This window comes from Culex quinquefasciatus, chromosome 2 (assembly GCF_015732765.1).
Source record: "Culex quinquefasciatus strain JHB chromosome 2, VPISU_Cqui_1.0_pri_paternal, whole genome shotgun sequence".
NCBI classification, from domain to species: Eukaryota; Metazoa; Arthropoda; class Insecta; order Diptera; family Culicidae; genus Culex; species Culex quinquefasciatus.
The window spans coordinates 73,905,982-73,927,195 of record NC_051862.1 but is presented as its reverse complement, the minus strand read 5'-3'; the positions used below and the strand labels follow the sequence as shown (position 1 = coordinate 73,927,195).

The following is a 21,214-nucleotide window of genomic DNA, read 5'->3' as shown; positions in this document are numbered from 1 at the left end:
ATTTCGGTCATAGAGTTATCTAAGCCCGATCTCACGCACACTAGCTTACCATTTGTTTTTGCTGGCGACCACAAATTTTAACTTAAAAATCCATCGTGTACGTACACGCAATCCATGCGCACGTAGATAGATTTTTTTGTATTTTTTAATCCGACTGAAACTTTTTTGGTGCCTTCGGTATGCCCAAAGAAGCCATTTTGCATCATTAAATTCTCCATATAATTTTCCCTACAAATTTGGCAGCTGTCCATACAAAAATGATGTATGAAAATTCAAAAATCTGTATCTTTTGAAGGAATTTTTTGATCGTTTTGGTGTCTTCGGCAAAGTTGTAGGTATGGATATGAACTACACTGAAAAAAAATGATACACGGTAAAATAATTTTTGGTGATTTTTTATTTAACTTTTAGTCACTAAAACTTGATTTGCAAAAAAACACTATTTTTTATTTTTTTATTTTTTTATATGTTTTAGAGGACATCGAATGCCAACTTTTCAGAAATTTCCAGGTTGTGCAAAAAATCTTTGACCGAGTTATGAATTTTTTAATCAATTCTGATTTTTTCAAAAAATGGAAATATTGCTCGTAAAAAATTTTCAACTTCATTTTTCGATGTGAAATAAAATTTGTAATCAAAAAGTACATTTGTGAAATTTTCATAAAGTGCACCGTTTTCAAGTTAAATCCATTTTTAGGTGACTTTTTTGAAAATAGTCGCAGTTTTTGATTTTTTAAATTAGTAATAAAATATATTGAAAAATATTGAATTTTCAGCCCTTTTAAAATGTTTGTCTTGGTTTAACAAAAATTTAAAATATTTTTTTCGAAGAGATCGGAAAATTTCACGAATGTTTCATATTTCAACATTGAAAATCGGACCATTAGTTCCTGAGATGTCGACATTAGAAAATAGTGGGCTGTTAGGGTGAGACTTAGAAAACATCAATTTTCCTGTTTTTAAACACTTACATGGCAATATCTCAGCAACTAAGAGTCGTATCAACAAAGTTCAAAAAAGCAAAATATAGAGAATTTTCTCAGCTTTCCAAAAATATTTTTTCAAAAGTGAGCAAACATGTGCACTAATTTAAAACAATGAAAAACCAAAAAAAAATATCACCAAAAAATTTTTACCGTGTATCAGTGTAGTCCATATCCATACCTACAACTTTGCCGAAGACACCAAATCGATCAAAAAATTCCTCCAAAAGATACAGATTTTTGAATTTTCATACATCATTTTTGTATGGACAGCTGCCAAATTTGTATGGAAAATTATATGGAGAATTTTATGATGCAAAATGGCTTTTTTGGGCATACCGAAGGCACCAAAAAAGTTTCAGTCGGATTAAAAAATACAAAAATTAAAATTCCAAAAAAAAAAACGATTTCGTGGAGAATTGCTCTAACTCAATAATCAAATAAGGAAGATTGAAAAAAATGATTCTTAAGTAAAATTATTCTTCGATAAAAAAATCTATTAAAAATTGCATTTGTGAAATTTCACCTCCATCGTGCACAAAAAAGAACAAAATTGAAAAGCATGGGGGTAATTTTTTTTTTGCATTATTTTATGAAGTTCTATGTAATATTACACCCTAAAATTTATAGCCTATCAGTATGCTAATTCAAGATTATTTTTATATTAGAAATTTTATAAAACTTCGCAGTCGAAAAACTGAGGGACAATCTCATGGAAAAAAATAAAAAAAAAACAAGAGATTTTCTTTTAATTTTCCATTCCTAGCAAAGTAATAAAAAATTATAGATAAATTAAAATGGATTAAATTTTTATGTCGAAAAAAGGAGTGTCTCTTAATACCTCATCGATCTGTGAACATATGCATTTAAAATGAAGTGAAACTTTAATTTGCAAAAAAGCAAAAATTTAACGACGGTCATCTCCGATTCAACTCCCTGTGGACGTCTACCATCTTACTTTTTTATTTTTCGATTAAACGAGCGTAAATTTTTACCAGATTACTTTTGTAAGCAACGGGTTAAAATCTTAAAGGTTATATAAAAAAAACAGAGCTGAAACCTGAAATCATCTAAATAATGTTCAAATTGTGAATTTAGTATTAAACTAGGGAAAAAAAGAAAAAATAGCATCCCTTTATAGCTATAATTTTATTTTTCTCATACATTTTACCCCAAAAAAAAAAAACGAAACTATTGGCACTACGCCCCCCGGGGCATGGCCTTCCTCTAACGTGGGATTTCTGCTCCAGCGCCTCTGACGAGACAGGAGAAACCGGGACCGACGTTTTACTTCACCATCCGATAGAAGCTCAGTGGATAAGGCGGGAATCGAACCCGCGTCTCATAGCATCATCGGGATCGGCAGCCGAAGCCGCTACCCCTGCGCCACGAGACCCACATTTTACCCCAACTAACCCCTTTTAATCCAACCTGCGTGTCGTCCCAAGGGCGGAGTTGCACTACTATCGCAGAAAGTGCATCGATGATGTAGACAGGCTGGAATTTGATTCGCAGACTGCACTCCTTTTATTTTGCAGATCACGCTTTTTTGCGACTCCTCGACACACGTATTACACATTCTTTTATTTATTTTTAAAACCAAATTTTTGTTCGCAGCTTTTACGTGCGCGGATTATCTCCGCGGGAATACCGCGTTGAGTCCACGCGATACGCCCCAATCTTGCCCAGTGACCGCTGTAAGTCGTAAATTGTCGCAACGATTCCAGACTAAGTCCGGGCATGGTCCCGGAGCCAGACGCCACGCGAAATGTTTGTAAATGCACTCTTTTTTTTGCGTACAAAAAAGCGAGTAAATACACGTTTCGCTTCTGTGTCTCGTTTCGTTTGGCCGCGCACAGGAAGTTGGCGTTAATAAAGTTGGGATTGCGTAAATCGCGCGCGCAAGTCTTCAAGGAGTTGTTTACTTTTTTTTTTGGGTGAAAGCTCCCGACAAGACGCCAGCCACCACGTGTGTGGTTATCGCGGGGAGGTTATGTTATGGTGTGCAGATATGCAGATTTGGTATGTGGATTAACCGTGCCGAAGGGGCCGGACTAATTGAAAATTATTGGCTGAGAGGTCTTGGAGGATCACGCGGATTATTATTAATCGCAGCCTGTGGAATTTGGGATTGAGACTTAATGGTATGTTATTCAATGTATTACATATTATTTACTATGAAGTTGATTTTAAGGTTTTACGAATATTATACAACAGATTACTCTTAAGAGATCCCTCTTTGCAAAACTTGATTTTTTTAGCACTCGTCGTATTTATCCAACTCGGTGAACCTCGTTGTATAAATGTACGAATAAAAGAAGGTGAGCAATTCTCTACGAATTCGGTCATTTTCTAAGAATTTTAATTTTTGTATTTTTTAATCCGTTTTAAACATTTGTGGTGCTTTCGGTTTGTCCATATAATTTTCCTTACAAATCCATACAAAAATTATGTATGAAAATTAAAAAATCTGTATCTTTTGAAGGATTTTTTTGATGATTTGGTGTCTTCGGCAAAGTTGTAGGTATGGATAAGGACTACACTGAAAAAAATGATACACGTTAATAAAAATTTATGAGATTTTTTATTCAACTTTTTGTCACTAAACCTTGATTTGCAAAAAAAAACACAAAAACAACTAAAAAAAATATTTTTTTTAATCAAGACTAACATTTAAGAAATATCTCTGCAACTAAGGGTCGTATTGAAGAAGTTCTAATCTAATCTAATCTAATCAGACCCTAGCGCAGCCAATCTTTCGAAGGGATTCTGGAGAGTGCCATAGGTTAGATGACGCCTAGCACTCTTCTTGTCATTTATTAACATTTGTAGTGCGCCATTGCATTAGAATGCATTGAAACATCACAAGCGTTAAAGCGGCCAGGCCTATTACGTAAAGCCGTATCGCAGAGATAACTCGTAATCGGGTTGAGTTTGAGCACTGAGTGTTCGAACAACAACACAATTCTGAATCGACAGGGGATGAAGAAGCGTGGGGACACACCACCATACGCTCCGAGATTTTGGTTGTATTCGTTGGGAGCACCATGCTAAGAAGGTTTGGTACTCCGGGACCCTCTGGGATGGGACATTGTATTTCCACGAATGCCCTGGCACTATTTGCCGTGGTTATAGCGCCACAACTCGCTCTCTGTAACAGTATTCCTAATTCCAGTCTTAGCTCAGCAAGTCGTCATAGCCTAGTGTTTAGCATTTTTGCTAACCAATCCAGAGGACGGGGGATCGAACCCCGTCTCGAGCGACTTTGATTTTTCGTTCACATTCAATCATTTCTGATTTCTGTGTTCTAAACTTTCTCGTTGGGAGCAGATGGGCATCGAACCCAGAACCATTCGCTTACAAAGCGAACAACGTAACCAGTCAGCCACGGCCGCTCCCCCTAAGGGTCGTATTAACAAAGTTCTAAAAAGCAAAATATAGGGAATTATCTCAGCTTTTCAAAAATATTTTTTTCAAGGGTGGGCAAATATGTGCACTAATTTAAAAAATGAAAAACTGCGACTATTTTCGAAAAAGTTATCAAAAAATGGCTTTAACTTGAAAACGGTGCACTTTATCATAATTTCACTAAAGTACTTTTTGATTGCGAATTTGATTTTACACCGAAAAATTAAGCATAAAATTTTTTGCGACCAATATTTCGATTTTTTTTAATGATTCAAAAATGCATAACTCAGTCAAAGATTTTTTGCACAACCTGGAAATTTCTGAAAAGTTGGCATTTGATGTCCCCTAAAACGCATAAAAAAATTAAAATAGTGTTTTTTTTTTTGCAAATCAAGTTAATCAAGTGACAAAAAGTGAAACAAAAATTCACCAAACATTTGTTTTAATTGTATGAGTTGGTAGAATTATTCTTTCGATTTCGGCACTGAGCTTTCAATAAATTTTTAGGGAACGATTCTCTCGACTCTGAATGTTGGGTGTACAAACTAGGGCAAAGACGGATTTATACTCGGCAAAAAAACAAGTAAAAAATACGTTTTTTTTTTCGGAGTTCTGAGTACGCCATGAAATCGAGCATCCAATGTTTCATAAAAGTCCCTTGAACACCAAATTTCTAATCCATCACCATTTCAGGCTAAAAATTATTGAAAAACACCTCTTTTTTCGCATGCGGAAAATGGAAGGGGTCATACCGCCTTCTGTCACGAGATATCTAAAAATGGAACTCGGATTCGTGATCAGCAGGGATGGAAAAATCGCAAACAAATCTTTTTCGCTTGCGAACTTTCTTCACCTGCGTAAGAAAGAAGAGGCGAATCACGCAAAAGAAAATCGCTCCCAAACTTCTTTAAAAAACAATCTGTTGATGATTTTTTGTGAATTTCCTTGTCAGCACCACTTGAAATTATTTATTTCTCTTTGTTTACACACATTTCCCGTCCACAAAAAAGCGACAAGTCATTTTTCGACCAGTGACGTTACACTTGCAAGTGTAGTAGTGGAAAAGATATTCCGCCAAATAATCAAGATGATGATTTTTTAGCTTCCTTTTACCGATCTTTCGTGCGCGAGGGAGGAGAGCCATGATCCCTTTGGATTTTTTTCTCTTGATAAACGTTCAAAGATTTTCTTTTGTTGATGATTCTTCCTGGTGCTGGTGATCAGGGGCAAAAATTACCCATAAGGACAAAATTTCACGCAAATCGAACAGGAGTTTCTCACACTGCTGTGTGAGTTGGCGGAGAATGGCCCATTTATCTTACCAATTTTTTTATCCTCTATTCATTTTTTATTTCCTGTATTATGTTTTTCATAAATTTGCAGTACAGTCATCCCACATATTCGGAACGGTTTCCAGATCGGCCAATGTTCAAAAAATCATTCATTTGAAAGCTTTTCTTGCGATCTTTCGAATGCTGTATCGAACATCTGCAAATTTTAACTTTTATATCAAGTTTTTGAAGATTTACTTTGACCCTAGAAATCCACAAAGTCGGAACACTTTTTTCTTACGAATGTAAACAAACTTTGGATCTCTCCAGGAGTACATATTTATTACCAAATAATGACTTCACACACTAAAACCAATGAAACTCAAGCTTAGTGATTTTTTATACATGGTTTGATATCTTTTTTTGTGAAAACATCAGTTAAATTCAGGTGTTCCACAATTGTGGGAGGCACAATAACATCTCACAATTATGGAACAGGCAATTTGGAGGCAGTGTTTTGCTGCTCTGAATAAAATAGTCTCGAAATGCAGTTTTTTTTTCAAAAAAAAAACTACTTTTACTAGTGAAATAGCAAGAGAATGTCCAAATAAAGGTCCTAAAAATAGAAGGGTCACCAGAAAAGATGCATTTGGCATGATATTGAGAAATTATCACAAAAGTGTTCCGAATTTGTGGGTGTTCCGAATATGTGGGATGACTGTACTTTTCCATTTAAAGCTTTTTTATAAATACAGTGATTCCACGTTAAACCAGCAAGATCCAGATCAAAAATGCTCCGATTTGTCTCAAATAAACAAAAAAAAAATTTTTTTAGCTTAAAGTACCTCGCTTCTCCGTCAAAATGATTCCCCAGTACATTTTGCGGGAGACGCATGGTGTTTTATATTCAATTAATGTACTGAATTTAGATTTTTTTTTTCTTAAAATACATTCTCAGAAACCTGTTTCCGGATATTTTCAATTTTCGGATACGTTACGTAAACGTCATAAGACCTTCTTGTGCTCAGCCACTGGGATGGAAAAAATATCAATTTCGCTTGCGAACTTTCTTCAGCCGCGAAAGAGAGAGAGGAGGCAAATCACGCAAAAGAAAATCGCTCCCGAAATTCTCCAAGAAAATCAATCTACTGATGATTTTTTATGATTTTCCTTTTCAGCACAACTTAATAATATTTATTTCACTTTGTTTACACACATTGCCCATCTACAAAATGTGACAGGTAATTTTTCGACGTGTGACGTTACACTTGCAAGTGTAGTAGTGAAAAAGATGTTCCGTCGAATAATCAAGATGATGATTTTTTCGATTCTTTTTACCGATCTTTCGTGTGCGAAAGAGAAGAGCCATGCTCCCTTCGGATTTTCTCTCTTGATGAAATTCCAATGATTTTCATTTGATGATGATTATTCCATCGCTACTCAGCCATGTTTTTAAAAATGTCATAGTATTTTTTATTAATAACCCAAAAAATCACATTTTTTTAAACTTGGCAAGCTAGACTTGGTTCAGCTATTCCAGAGATATGCTTTTTAAATGTGTTTTTTTTGCAAAAATGGTTTAAACGCAGTTTAAAAAAAGTGCCGATCTAATTATTTTGACCAAGAAAATCCCATGCCAAATTTGAGCCAAATCGAAGCACTTTTGATCTGGATCCAGCAGTTGAAAATATAATTTTTTTCAAAATTCTTGCAATACCAACAGACTTTAAATTCCCTACTCTTTCTCTATTCCCCCTTCCAGGGCACCCCGTACAGCGGCTACACAACCTCATCCTCCCCCACCCAGAACTGCCCCAACTCGTCCGCGCCCAACTCCCTGCCCAGCCACCTGCACACCAGCCGCCAGAGCTACAACTTCTGGAAGGCGTCCGGCTCGCAGTCCCCGCTAACCAGCGCCTCCTCCATCAATTCCTTCTTCCGCCCATCGGTGCACTCGCGGGGCTGCTTCCGCCGAACCCTGCATCAGATATGGCGCTTCCTCAAGTGGCCACTGGGACTGCTGCTGATTTGCAGTTTGCTAGGGTTAGTCGTGTACTTTTTGGTTGTAGGTAAGTGATTGAAAGTTATTCTTGAGACTTTATGGATATAAATGATATTATTGAATTAATATTAAACTGAACTTTGTAGATAGGGACATTATGAGCAGCTCGCTGCTCGGCGACGGCGACGTGTACAACGTGGAGGAGAACCTCTCGATAGACTTCAACGATTTTACCCACACCAACGATCTGGACAGTGGCCCCGTCACGACGTTCGGCCGCGATCACAAGGACAACGCGATCGGCTTCTCCAAGGACGGTGCCACTCCCAACTCCAAGTTCTCTTTTGGGCTAAACAACGACCTGCTGGCGGTGCTGGTCAAAAAGACAAACAACGGCGAAGGTCAGAACACGTTTTGGACGTCGACATCGACGGAGCACGAGAGTCTGAGCGAGGAAACTCCGGCCGAGGTTGTGAAGGTGCTGAGTAGTACGACGACGGCACCAGTCCGGAAGACCAGCACCATCTCGCTGAAGGACTACACCAAGGGCCGGGTTCAGTTCGACGAGGACGAGGTGTTCGAGGTGCCAGCTGATGAACACACGACGCGGGCCATCGATGACGTGCATCACCACCACGACTTGGACGGCGGGATACAGGTGGGAGGACCGAATCTGCGGGGAATGCCCCTCAGATCGTTTGGATTCACCTCAGGCCATCAGAATAGCTTTGGCGTCCCAATCGAGGAGGATGAGCGTCTGTTGAGGATGTTGAATGAACAGTTGTTGAAACTTGAGAAACAAAGAGAAGTGATTTATAGTTTTCAATTAAAATTTCTTTTCCACCCCTTCCTTGGGTTGGCGGGATCCAGCAGCGGCAGCATGAACCCACCCCTTTCCGAAAACACACCACAGGTTTCCACGAACACCCGGTGGCTTTGAGTTTGATCTTCCTTGCCTGGCTGGTGGGAAGAAAGTTCTTCCTTGTGTGGTGGCTGGTGTCCGGACAGGGAAAAAATGATAAATTGCCCAACTATTGTACATTAAGCACACACACTCTTCTCTGTTTTTACCACAAACGAGGTGTTTTAAGTTCACCAAAGATTTTTTTTTTTTTTGCAACTGTAAATATCTCAAATTTGACCAGCTATCCAACCCCGATGGGATTCCCACCATTTACACGCGACCACGTTCACGCCTCAGAACCATCATCAACATCTATTTTAATGCTTTTTCTATCTCCACTCGCAAAAGAGCAGTTCTCTAGAATGTTTTGTTAACTTTTTTCAACGATGTAAAAAAATATAAATGCGAATTTCTAGAGAACTGCTCAAAACATTCCGAACCCCCTTCAAACCCCATTCCCTTCAAAACTAACCGTCCGCCCAAAAACATTCTAGCGAAATCTCACTTCCGCGTCCTCGTCGACGACGGGCATCACCACCTCCACCACGGACTCCAGCCTGTACCGGACCAAGGTATCGCCGACGTTGCCCATTCTGTCCCGGTTTGAGATCACCACCGAAGGTTTGAAACGTTTCAATATTTCCGAAGAAGGTACTGCCCCCACAAGCCAACTAGACAGCCCTATACCGTGCAGAAGAGAAGAAGGAGGAGAGGTGAGCTCCCCGCGTAAGAACCCATCCCAACTAACGCCCTGTCCTTTCTTGGCCGTCTCCTTTCAGGCATTTGCAAGTCGACCTCGTTGCCCCTGTGTCGCGGGGTGCTCCAGTACGATCTGACCAACTCGAGCAACCGGCGGCTGACCAACGTCGAGTACGAGCACTTCCAGTATCTGATCAACTCCAAGTGTTCCGTGCGGGTGGCGGAGTTTGTGTGTCTTATTTTGGAGCCCGAGTGCCGGCCGACTCGGATGGGGACGCTGGCACCGTGCAAGCGGATCTGCAAGTGTGAGTTGGGTGTTATTTTTTTAAGATTTTCTAAAATTCTTGTAAAGTTTATTAAAAGCTATTAGGCCGATTCAAACATTTTCAAAAGTTTGTCCCTCGGCTCTGGCCGGCGTCGAGGGAGGGGGAATAAATAAATAACAAGCCATAGTCTCTCTGATCTGGGACCGTGGTGTAGGGGTCCAGGTGTAGGAGTCGTATCCCTGGGTCCTGCCTCGGTGGAGTCGCTGGTAAGCAGTTGGACTAACAATCCAAAGGTCGTCAGTTTGAATCCCGGAGTGGATGGAAGCTAAGGTGTAAAAAGAGGTTTGCAATTGCCTCAACAATCAAGCCTTCGAACACCTAGTTTCGAGTAGGAATCTCGCAATCTAGAACGCCAAGGCAACGCTGTAGAGCGAATGATTTTAATTACCATACATCGAAAATTTTCAAAAATTCAAGAGATGTATGAATAAACCCAAAACATGCTCAACATGATTCTAAACGCAGGGGAATTTCATTCAGCACTTAAATATCAAGTTTTTTGCTAAGTTTTTTGAAAAATATATTTTTTGCCCCCTAATTTTTCGAATCGATTTCGAGCCGTTTTTGTTAATTAATTAACTTCAAATTCTGCCAAACAACTACAGGTATGTTTTTGGAGGATAAATTTTGCAAAATAACTTCAGCTCATTTTTTGTAAGATAACTTCATGTCAGTTTTTGTAAGATAACTTCCACTCGTTTTTTTGTAAATTATTTTTATTTTTTTTATTTTTTGATATGTTTTAGGGGACATAAGATGCAAACTTTTCAGAAAATAAATGTTTTAATCAATACTAATTTGAAGAAAAGGAATTATTGGTCGCAAAAAATTCTCAACATCATTTTTCGATTTAAAATCAAATTTGCAATCAAAAACTACTTTAGTGAAATTTTGATAAAGAGCACCGTTTTCAAGTTAAAGCCATTTTAGTTAACTTTTTTGAAAATAGTCGCAGTTTTTCATGTTTGGCACATGTTTGCCCACATTTGAAAAAAAAATTTTTTTTGAAAAACTGAGAAATTTCTCTATATTTGAACTATTTTTTGAACTTTGTTGATACGACCCTTAGTTGCTTAGAACCTTTGCATGGCAATATCTCAGAAATTAATGGTCCGAATTACAATGTTAAAATATGAAACAGTCAAGAAAATTTCTTTTCTTTTTTTAAACCTTTTCATGGCAATATCTCTGCAACTAAGAGTCGTATCAACAAAGTTCAAAAAGTAAAATATAGAAAATTTTCTCAGCTTTTCAAGACTATTTTTTTTAAGTGGGCAAACATTGTTTGCACTAAGGCCGTTGCAAATATTTTTTGAAGTTTATGTCCCTCGACTCTGATCAAAGTCTAGGGGGCAAAAAAACAAAATAAGTTAAAAATTGAAATTACAGGCCACGGTGTCAACATTTGAATGAAAAAAGGTGCAGTGGTAATCCTACAGGCATAACCATCATGACGAAGAACTTCGGACACAAAAGTAAATGAAATTTTTTGAGTTTTTAATATTTGCGTTTCTTGGCAAAATTTTCGGGCCAGTTGATATGCAAACATTTCATCAATTCTCTGTTAAATTTTCGGCATTGAACAATTTTCAAGAAATATTTTGCAAACAATAAAATTTATTACAAAGAGTCATTCTAAACCATGTGTTCAAGACACAACACACAAACCCTAGAGCTTGATACCCATATTGCCCCAACTTTTATGGTTCCGCAAATGTCCCCTTATCGGAACATCCCCGGGGCCTCCGGCCACTCCAGGTGATGGCCACTACTGCCAAGCGCTTGCGACAGGAGCTGAGCTCCTCTCGCTTCGGTGGTAGACCACCGACTGAAGCCAGCCTTCAAATTTCCCGTGGTTTTGTAGGAAAGAGAGAAGGCTGGCGCTCGCGGGAAGAGCTGAGCTCCTCTCGCTTCGGTGGTAGACCACCGACTAAACTAATGCTGTGGAGGGAGTGCCGTTTATATTTATATCAAAACCGTCGGCCGCGCTGCTTCTGTGATTTTCCCCTCTGCTTGGGGAAGGCGTTTCATTTTTCGGTTTCATTTCGCTTCGCGAAATTTTGGATTGCTACCCTGTATAGAGCCCTAAGACGAAGTTCTTCGTCAAAAGTGTTTTAAAATTCATCATACTTCATACACCTGTCCAGTTGTTTTGCAATCATTGATTTCCAAAATTTCTAAGTACTGACGAAAATTTTATTATTGCGACAAAAAAAGTTTTTGCAGTGCTGTACACTGTAATTTCATAAAAGTTGAAAATATTTTTAAATGAGTCCAAACATGTTAGATATGATTATCAATGAAGAAAAAGGCATTCTGCATTGTTGTCAGTTGACGATATAAACTTTGAAAAATATTTGCAACGGCCTAATTAAAAAAAATGATTGCAAATATTGTTTGGGAGTAGCGTCCACCCTTGGATGTACCCCTGGTCAAACTTATATTCACCACTTTTGATACCTTCGATCCTCTCTGGAGAGATCAATGACGTCACCTAGGATTAGCTCATTATCTCCGGATTTTGGTGCTAATATGCGTGATATGGATCGACTGTGTGTGTTTAAACCTAAATCTCCTACAGATCATCTTCAACCCACAAGTCGATCCATATCACGCATATTAGCACCAAAATCCGGAGATAATGAGCTAATCCTAGGTGACGTCATTGATCTCTCCAGAGAGGATCGAAGGTATCAAAAGTGGTGAATATAAGTTTGACCAGGTACATCCAAGGGTGGACGCTACTCCCAAACATCCTCACCCACCCTGAAATTTCTAAAATTTCTGAACAACCAAAATTCCCATGTACTGACTGTCGTGATTGGGGACCACGACAAGCCAAGTACCCAAAACTCCCGAATCTGGTGTTTTCCTAACCATGTGTCGTTGTGTAAATTCCGTACCATGGCAGCTTAAGGGTTACCCGAAACCAATACCAATTGTTGACCAAACCAAACCAAATGGTGATGTGCTGCCTGCTTGCCCGGGATGTTGTTGTTTCCTTGTACTGCTGACCAGCTCCAGCAGATCGTGTCCACGCTGAGTTGGTCTTCCTGGTTGGATTCGTGTCCTGCGTGAGTGTGAGTGTTTCCGAACCTCACCCACCGTTGACCATCGCCTAGTACTTCTGCATGTATCCTACACACAGAAGTCCAGTTCGCCGTACTCGATCCTGGATGTGAGCGTGCCCATGGCGAACCCAAACTGCAAACAGCAGTCGTGAAAACCGTCGTGTTGATCGTTGCGATCTTGTCCAAACCGTTCCTGTGGTGTGCATACCAGCTCACCCACCATCGACAAACCGCTGTCGATGTCGTTGTAATTCGATCCTATGTGGTTGTGAGTTGCGTTGAAATGGTCTTGCCGATCGTTCGTAATTGCCCCGCAGTTATTGTGATCGGATTAAACATTGAAACAGACCGTCCTAGAATTGTGCACCTGCACATCTGCCGCGATTCCTGCGTGACTGAGCCACGTCGATCTTGGAGTGATGACGTCTTGCTGTCTATACCCAACCTTGCCTGATCGTCCACCTGGATGATCTTGGTGTTCAGCTTCCCGAGTGGATTAAAAATAAAAACCAATTATGTTGACTCAAAGTGAGTGCTTGTGACGATTTGTATCGTCCGCTAGGTGTGAGACTGTGCACAATCTCTGCACCTCCGTGTGACCGCCCGTGGGTCCCTTGTGAAGCCCTGCTTCAGCTTTCTGGTTGTGCGTACGTGGAGCCCGTTGCCCCGACCTTGGTTGGAAATGTGGAGACCTTCTCCAGCTGGTGATTTCCTTCGCTGTTGACCGTGGAAGGAGCCCGATGCTCCGACCTTGGGTTGACGTGGAAGAAGCCCGATGCTTCGACCTTGGATAGTCCATGGGGAGCCCTGCTCCGGCTTGGCCGTAGGTGGAGCCCTATGCTCCGGCCTTGGATTGGGATGTGTGGAGGTTTGCTTCAGCTTGGCCATGGGTGGAGCCCGTTGCTCCGGCCTTGGGTGGGAATGTGAAGCTCTGCTCCAGCTTGACCATGATTGAAGCCCTATGCTTCGGTCCCTATGATTCCTTGGAGCCCTGCTCCGGATAGGCCGTGGATGGAGCCCGTTGCTCCGGCCTTGGGGTGGTAGATTGATCCAAATGGGTGTTGAACATGCATGCACGTCACCGCTCCGAAAAGTGTTGAAGATCCTTGGTTAGGGTGACCGTTCCGTAGGTCAGACGTCCCAGTGACGCCTTGTTGTAACCCGCAGTGCATCCGAGACTGCTTCCTTCATAAAAACCATTGCTCCGTCGTCCCAGACGGAAGTTGCAAGATCCAAGGCTGCTCGTTGGATTAGGAGACCATGTCTGTCGACAGTTGAGTACCGAAGCCCGTGCTTCGTGGAGTTCCGTTGACTGCATCCTTCCTTGGTTACCAACGTAACATCCCTCGTCACGCTGTGGTAGGTGTGTCTCGCCCCGATGACGCAACACTCGGCGACCATTCGAAGGTTCGAGATGGTTGGCGACGTCCCGTGACGTCACGCTTTGGTGTGTGGTTGTATCCCCATCAACTCTCATGTGTGTTGGTAGCAATCGACAGTTGGTTTTGGTTTGTGTAAGCATGCCAGAGTTTGATCCCAAGTGTAAATGTTACAGCTTACAAGTGTGTTAGTGCCTTTTGCGACTACCTTTCCTACTGCCTCAAAACAACCCGATCGTTGATGACGTCATGGTCTAGACGAACCATTTTTGATTGCTCCACTGCTTTTCCACGGAGTGGTAGCCTTTTGTCCTCGCTGCCCTGGCTGGCGATCCCTTTGTTAACCGCGATCAGCTGACACGATGGGGTTGACGTCATCAGCGAGTTGTTTCGTCATCTCGGGAATCTCCGATCCGAGACGTGCCTCCAAATTGGTTGATGATGCAATCGAGAGAAGAGGATTTGGTGTAATATCCAGAGTGTAATGCCTCGGCAAGGCATATACCGTGCAACGTGCTATTTACCTTAAAGAAAAGTCCATGGTGCCACCTCTTCGGCTCCGATGCATGGTTGGTGACCTCGAGTTGAGTGGGTTGCCAGAGTGGGTGGTCTGGCAGGTTTTAGTCTCATCCTTCGTGGGGTTGTTGTGGTGACCCTGTCGGGTGACGATCGCGTGGTGGATTCGTCAGCGCGAACCATTTCGCAGCCTTCCGTGGGGTGGTGAATTAGGTGGTGTTGTCCACGTGATGGGGTGTGTATTGATGATAACAGGTAACCTCAGGTAGGCCCCGTCCACCGCTGAACCAAGCGGTTCACCACGTGGTAGTGCTCCATTGACGTCATCGATTCCTCGCCCGAGGAAGATGGAATTGTTCAGGTCGTTCGCGTTCGGAATGAGTTGTAGAACGAATATTTGTGTGAGTATGCGGTAATTGCCCAAGCTTCGGCGGAAACATATACTGATCTATTCCAAATTACCTGAGAGAACAGGAATCCTCACTGGATCAGTCGTTCCGGGTGAAGTTAATTGATGAAATCCGAGCTTGCCAATCCGTACGCTCCTTTCACGACGCTCCAGGTCGTTGGTGATTGTTGAGACCGAGCCGTCGAATCTCGTACCAGGTAGCAACCGTTCCACACGTGGTTACTCTCACACGGACAATGGCGGATGTCCATTGTAGATTACCGATGAATGGCGAGTCCATTTTCCATTGATTGGTCGGTGGTTCGAATATCCAAAAACGAACCAAACGATTTCCGGAAGTGCGATGTTCCCGTTTCGCACCGTAGATGTCCATGACCACCACTCCCAGTGGTCCGTTACCGTCACCGTTGACGATGGGTTGATTGATTGCCGTCCAAGTGAATTCGGAAAAGGTGTGGGTGTTAGTAAAGCGACTGGATGTAATGCTTCGGCTGGACATATTGTTCTTGGTTCTACTAACCTGGCGAACCATTCCCGGTACCGATGTCCAGTCCTGAAGTACGCCAACCTCCAATGATGGCGACCATTCCCAAAGGTCCTTTTGTCCTTTTGACCTTTGTCCTTCCGCGAGAAGATGGCGACCTTCACCATCGCTGCTGCACCGACTCTCCAACTTGGCGCGAATCCTTTCCGCGGGTATCCGTACCCTCACCATGTCCAGACTGTCCGTAGGCCATGCACCATCCGGCTCGAAGGACCAAATGTTGGGGTTGGTCCTTCTCACCTTGAAATCCTCCTTCGATAGAACCTGAGCAGCGTTTACCAGACCCCAACACGAACCGGTAGGTGCGGCAGGTAGGGGGTGTACAAGTCCAGTGTACACTCGGAGTCGGTTTCCCAGGAACAGCAGCGGCCAATTCTTCCCAGAGTCCACCGAGAACTCGTTAGATCGCACCGGATATCGCACAGTAACAACTCGCGGGTTTTAGATTAAAATAACCGTGTAAAAATCGTCATCGTGAAATTCCAAGCCCATTCACGAAACGGCAAGGAGAACGCCATTTTGGACGGCGTCGGTACGGCTCACCTGTTCGAGGAAATTCAGCGTAGTCATCCTACAAGGCATATTTCCTATGGAAATCTAGGTGAGTGCGGTTTCAAAACCTTACACCCAAAAATCCAGTACTGCTCGTGGTCTCTGTGTCTCAGGTACCCTCGACACACCCAACCCATTCATCACCACACTGGCTGAGGATCGGTTAGCACGGCTGCTAATTGATCGCGATCACCATCCCACCCACATCGTCGGTGGCGAGTGCACGGAGCGTAATTCGTTCATTCGTTCGAACCGAACTGCTGAAACGCCGTGCCACATCGACTATTGCCCATCCCATTGTGTTCGAGACGCCCTATTGTCTCAGGCCGAAGCACATGGTCGGCACTGAATCACCTGTGGTCCAGCTGATGCGTTGCGAAGCGACCGCTGGCTCTGCTGCGAACGAGGATCATCTTTAAAGATTTTACAAGGCTCAAATCCTAGAGCCAGCAGGTAATTAGCGCTCCAATAAATTCACTCCCCCAAGTTGTGCTACTTTGGTCTCATTTTTCGAGGAACAATGCCGCCGAAAGCGAAAACGTCGCTGAAAGTCCTGCAGACGCGGATGAAAGGGCACCAAACGACGTTCGACAACATCTACCAGTTCATGAAGGACTGGACCGAAGCAGTAAACCTAACCGAGGTCAAAGTGCGACTGGAGAGGCTCGACCGTCTCTGGGACCGGATTAACGAATGCCGAGAAGAAGTGGAGTCTCACGAAGAGTACACCCCTGAAGCACTTGCTGGTGTCCAAGATCGGGTAACGTTTGAGAACAAATACTTTGAACTCAAGTCGTTCCTTATGGACACGATTCGGGAGAATACTGAAGATTCTGTGCTCAATACCACCTCACTCTCACACCAAAACACTCTACCCGGTTCCACCCCCCATGTCAAGCTACCCCAAATCGCACTCCCCAAGTTCACGGGTAACATCGATGAATGGCACACATTTCGCGACTTGTACACTTCTCTCATCCACTTTCAACCTGACTTACCCGACATCGAAAAATTCCACTACCTTCGTAGTCAGCTGTTGGGCAGGCCGCTCACCATTGTTGAAAGTGTCCGATTCACGAAGGCTAACTACTCGTTGGCATGGGAACTCCTGTGCAAAGAATACTCCAACACCAAATCCCTCCACAGACAACAGGTTCAGGCTCTTTTGATCTCCCTGTCCTGCGGAAGGAGTCCGCATCCGAGTTGACCGATTTGTTGGATGCCTTCGAGAGGATCGTGAAGTCGCTGGACCAGGTAACCCAACCCTCGCAGTACAAGGATTTGCTGCTCGTGCACCTGCTCAGCTCGCGCTTGGATAGTTCCACCAGAAGGAGTTGGGAGGAACAAATATGATTTTACATCGAAAAATCAAGTTGAAAAATTTTTGGGACCAATATTTCGTTTTTTTTTTTAAATCAGTATGGATTAAAAAATTCATAACTCGGTCAAAAATTTGTTGCACAACCTGGAAATTTCTGAAAAGTTGGTTTTTGATGTCCCCTAAAACATATCAAAAACAAAAAATTAAAATAGTGTTTTTTTTTTGCAAATCAAGTTTTGGTGACAAAAACTTAATTTAAAAATCACAATTTTCTACCGTGTATCATTTTTTTCAGTATAGTCCTTATCCATGCCTACAACTTTGCCGAAGACACCAAATCGATCAAAAATTCCTTCAAAAGATACAGATTTTTGAATTTTCATACATCATTTTTCCAAGGGACAGCTGCCAAATTTGTAAGGAAAATTATATAGACAAAGTAATGATGCAAAATGGCTTCTTTGGGCATACCGAAAGCACCAATAAAAGTTTCAACCGGATTTAATAAAAAATAAAAAAAAATAAATTTAAATAGCCGATTTCGTAGAGAATTACTTAGATGGTTTTAAAGAAACAGGTTGCAAGATAACTTTTGTTTTGTGCAAAATTATACAAAACTAATTCCGTTTTAAAAAAAATACCCTCTCTCTATCAATGTCTACTTCAGCCATTCTGGAACCGTGCGCGCACATCATCGCCTCTTCGGAGGTCCTGACCGCCACGTTTGACTGCGACGCCTATCCGGACTCCAACGACCGAGCCGTGTGCGAAGATCCAACGCGCCACAGCAAGTGCTACGCCAACGAGTTCCAGTGCGCGGACTCGAGCTGCATTCCACTTCAATGGAAGTGAGTCTGTTTTTAAGACTGCTCAAAACATTTTTTTTATGTTATTCTTCGTTTTAAGATGCGACAACATCAAGGACTGCCAAAGCGGTGAGGACGAATCCGACTGCAAGTTCTGCGAGCGGGACGAATACCGGTGCCTTTCGAACGACAAGTGCATTCCGGACAAGTGGCGCTGCGATCAGTACGAGGACTGCCCGGACGCGTCCGACGAGCTGGATTGCTACTACGATGAGCCGACAACCTATCCAACGGCCTTCGGCAGCCAACGTGAGTATCCGTTTGTGCAGGTCCAGGTTCCGAACAGTCCCGTCAACGGGTGAGTAGCTTTTGAGGTTTTGAGCTTTTTTCCGAATCCTCTTTGCTAACAATCCGAGAGTTTCAGCAAACCATACCTGACGATTACGAACGAGGATCGGGAGCGAAATCTGCACCAACAGGATCAACAGCAGGACCAGGCAGGTCGCCAGCAGCGACACTATCCGGACTACGATTCTTCCCGGGAGGACGACGAGTACGAGCCAACGGCAGCGGAGAACGTGCCCCAGATCAACCGCAGGAACCGTACCGAAACCGTTGAGAACAGGACAGCGCGGTTGGAGGATCAGACGGAAGCGGAAACCACGAGGACCATTTCGGTTCCCAAGTCTTTGAGTAATCTCTCATTGGTGACTTGTACAGGATTTGAAATTTTCTTTAACGATTCAATTGTCTTTTAGGTAACTTCCAGGACAGCAAGGAAATCATGATGACGTCGGACTCGGAGAACGATTTCAGATACAGCAGCACCAGCAGGGCATTCCTGACGACGGCACACGCGTCGCCGTGTCCCGAGGGGGAGCTGCGCTGCGTGAGCGGAATTTGCATTTCAGTGAGCCAGTTGTGTGATAAGGTGAGTGATCAAATGACAAATAGTCAACATAGGCTGATCGTACAGATAATGTTATGCAGTACTTGTTCGGTAACTGGGCTGAGAACGTCGCCCAGTTAACGAATGCTGCTTGCTAACTGGGCTGAACAAAAGATGCTGAGGGGATCATCAATGTATCATATTTTTTTAATAAAAATAATTTAAAATTGCTTCAATTTGTGTCTAGAGCTAATTTTTCAAGCTTCCTTAATTGTTACTTGAAATTTCAGAAATACTGAAAAACTTTTTTTAATAATTACACTTGATGTTTGCATCCATTGACCCCTCGGTCATTTATGTTTGTTTATGTTTTTGACGTTTGTCTGCTTTTTAAGTGGGCTGCAGCCCAGTTAAACAACGCCCAGTTACCGAACCAGTACTGTAATCATAAATAGTTCCTATACTCAACTCCATAAAATTGATTCATTCCAGGTGACGGATTGCCCGGACGGTGCCGACGAAGCCATGTGCGTCTACAAGGACGAAACCACTGAGCAGAGTCCGTCAAAAGAATAGTACCAGTTGTGTAGCATAGACAAAAAGAAACGCGATATTTAGTAGTAGCAAAAAACAAAACAAAACATGACACAGCCTTCCTCCCTCCCCCTGGAGCAGCAGTAAGGAGATACTGAAGGTGCACTCATTCGTGGAACGAAGAATTTGATCGATTGTATTTATAAGAGAGAGAGAGCATAGAAGAAAAAAAGTGATTTTACGATTGTTGACTTGTTGTTAGTACATTTGCGAAACTGTTGCGTAGCGTGTAAGCCTCATCTTTCACGCTCTGTTACATCATCGTACATTATTACCATTACCGTTACACATTACCATTGTTTGTTAAAAACTAAAAAAAAGAAACCGCAAAGTTACCCTTCGCAACCAATCAACCCATGGATTAACAGATAAAACATGTGTATTATTAGAGCACTAAGGCGCCTAGGACAATATGTGTAATATGTTAAACATTCCCTCCCACATCAGTGTTGGTTGGATCGCCCACCTCCTCAAAATAGCCCGCAAGATGGAATGTTTTGTGTGAAGCATATTTCAGCAGTGTGTGGTAGGAACCAACGTTTGGAGCAAAGATTCAAGCTAAAAAAAACTGTATAAGGAAAAAAAAGTACATGCGATATTATGTTTCGGTTAGTAAAAGCGTTGTAAATAAGCCATTCTTTTCTTTTGAACTCATTTCATGTAAACTTTTGTAAATCGTTTTTTCAATAAATTTTATATTTTATAATAGCCTTTGTAATTTGTTTTAATAACGAGAAATTTCCCTTCATTATATCATTTTACTACCGCTGGGTAATTCTTCGCCAACCTACACGAAATCGGAAAAAGTTGCCCCGACCGCTTTTCAATTTGCATGAAACTTTGTTCTAAGAGGTAATTTTTGTCCCTGAACACGAATCCGAGCTCCGTTTTTTATATCTTTTATAGCTGTAAGACCCCTTCCATTTTAAAATATTTGAGAAAGATGTGTTTTCCATAATTTGCAGCTTGAAATGGTGATGGTTTTGAGTTTGGTGTCAAAGGGACTTTTATTTAAAATTGGACGCAGTTTTTTTGCATTGGTGTCCACCCGTAACTGCTACTTCGTTATTGACCAGGACCCCCAAACGTGGACCACAGATGAAAAGTAGGAACCAATCATCACCCCTTCGAAAACATTCAAAATTGGACGCAGTTTTAAGAAAAAACGTATTTTCTATCGAAAAAAAAATCTGTTATTTTTCGTTACTCAACTGTAAAAAAAATTGGACAACTGTCATTTTATGGGAAATTTAATTTTAATTTAAAATTAAAAAACATGCAAAATATTTAAAAACTTTTTCGAATGTTCAAAAATGTTCGTTCGTTTCGTAACGCGATTTCAAAAAAATTACCTAAAACAAATCTCGAAATCCCGGATATGAGCTTTTAAGGTTAAAATAGAGCATTAAAAAGGCTTGTGCGCATTTTTGCCCCGTATTACTTTATATCCGGAAAACCCAATTTCTTCCGTTTAATATTTTCATGGAATCCTGTTTTTGCCTTCCTCACGTTACTGAGGAAAGGCTATAAAATCACTCGA

General features: G+C 41.9%; 1 protein-coding gene across 2 annotated transcripts in view; it reads left to right on the top strand.

Annotated features, from left to right (window-relative positions):
- The window catches only part of LOC6044817, a 161,022-nt gene extending 141,311 nt beyond the window's left edge, over positions 1-19,711 (top strand). Inside the window, exons 3-11 of one of the 2 annotated variants that reach the window (XM_038253377.1) lie at positions 7,425-7,731; positions 7,811-8,322; positions 9,063-9,189; positions 9,348-9,572; positions 18,053-18,233; positions 18,292-18,549; positions 18,616-18,884; positions 18,950-19,122; positions 19,573-19,711. In XM_038253377.1, coding sequence (XP_038109305.1) covers positions 7,425-7,731; positions 7,811-8,322; positions 9,063-9,189; positions 9,348-9,572; positions 18,053-18,233; positions 18,292-18,549; positions 18,616-18,884; positions 18,950-19,122; positions 19,573-19,656 — 2,136 coding nt within the window. In that variant the 3' untranslated portion in view covers positions 19,657-19,711. Of the gene's footprint in view, positions 1-7,424; positions 7,732-7,810; positions 8,323-9,062; positions 9,220-9,347; positions 9,573-18,052; positions 18,234-18,291; positions 18,550-18,615; positions 18,885-18,949; positions 19,123-19,572 lie in introns of both variants that reach the window. The other variant, XM_038253376.1, reaches the window with a different exon arrangement.
- Positions 19,712-21,214: the final 1,503 nt, after the last annotated feature.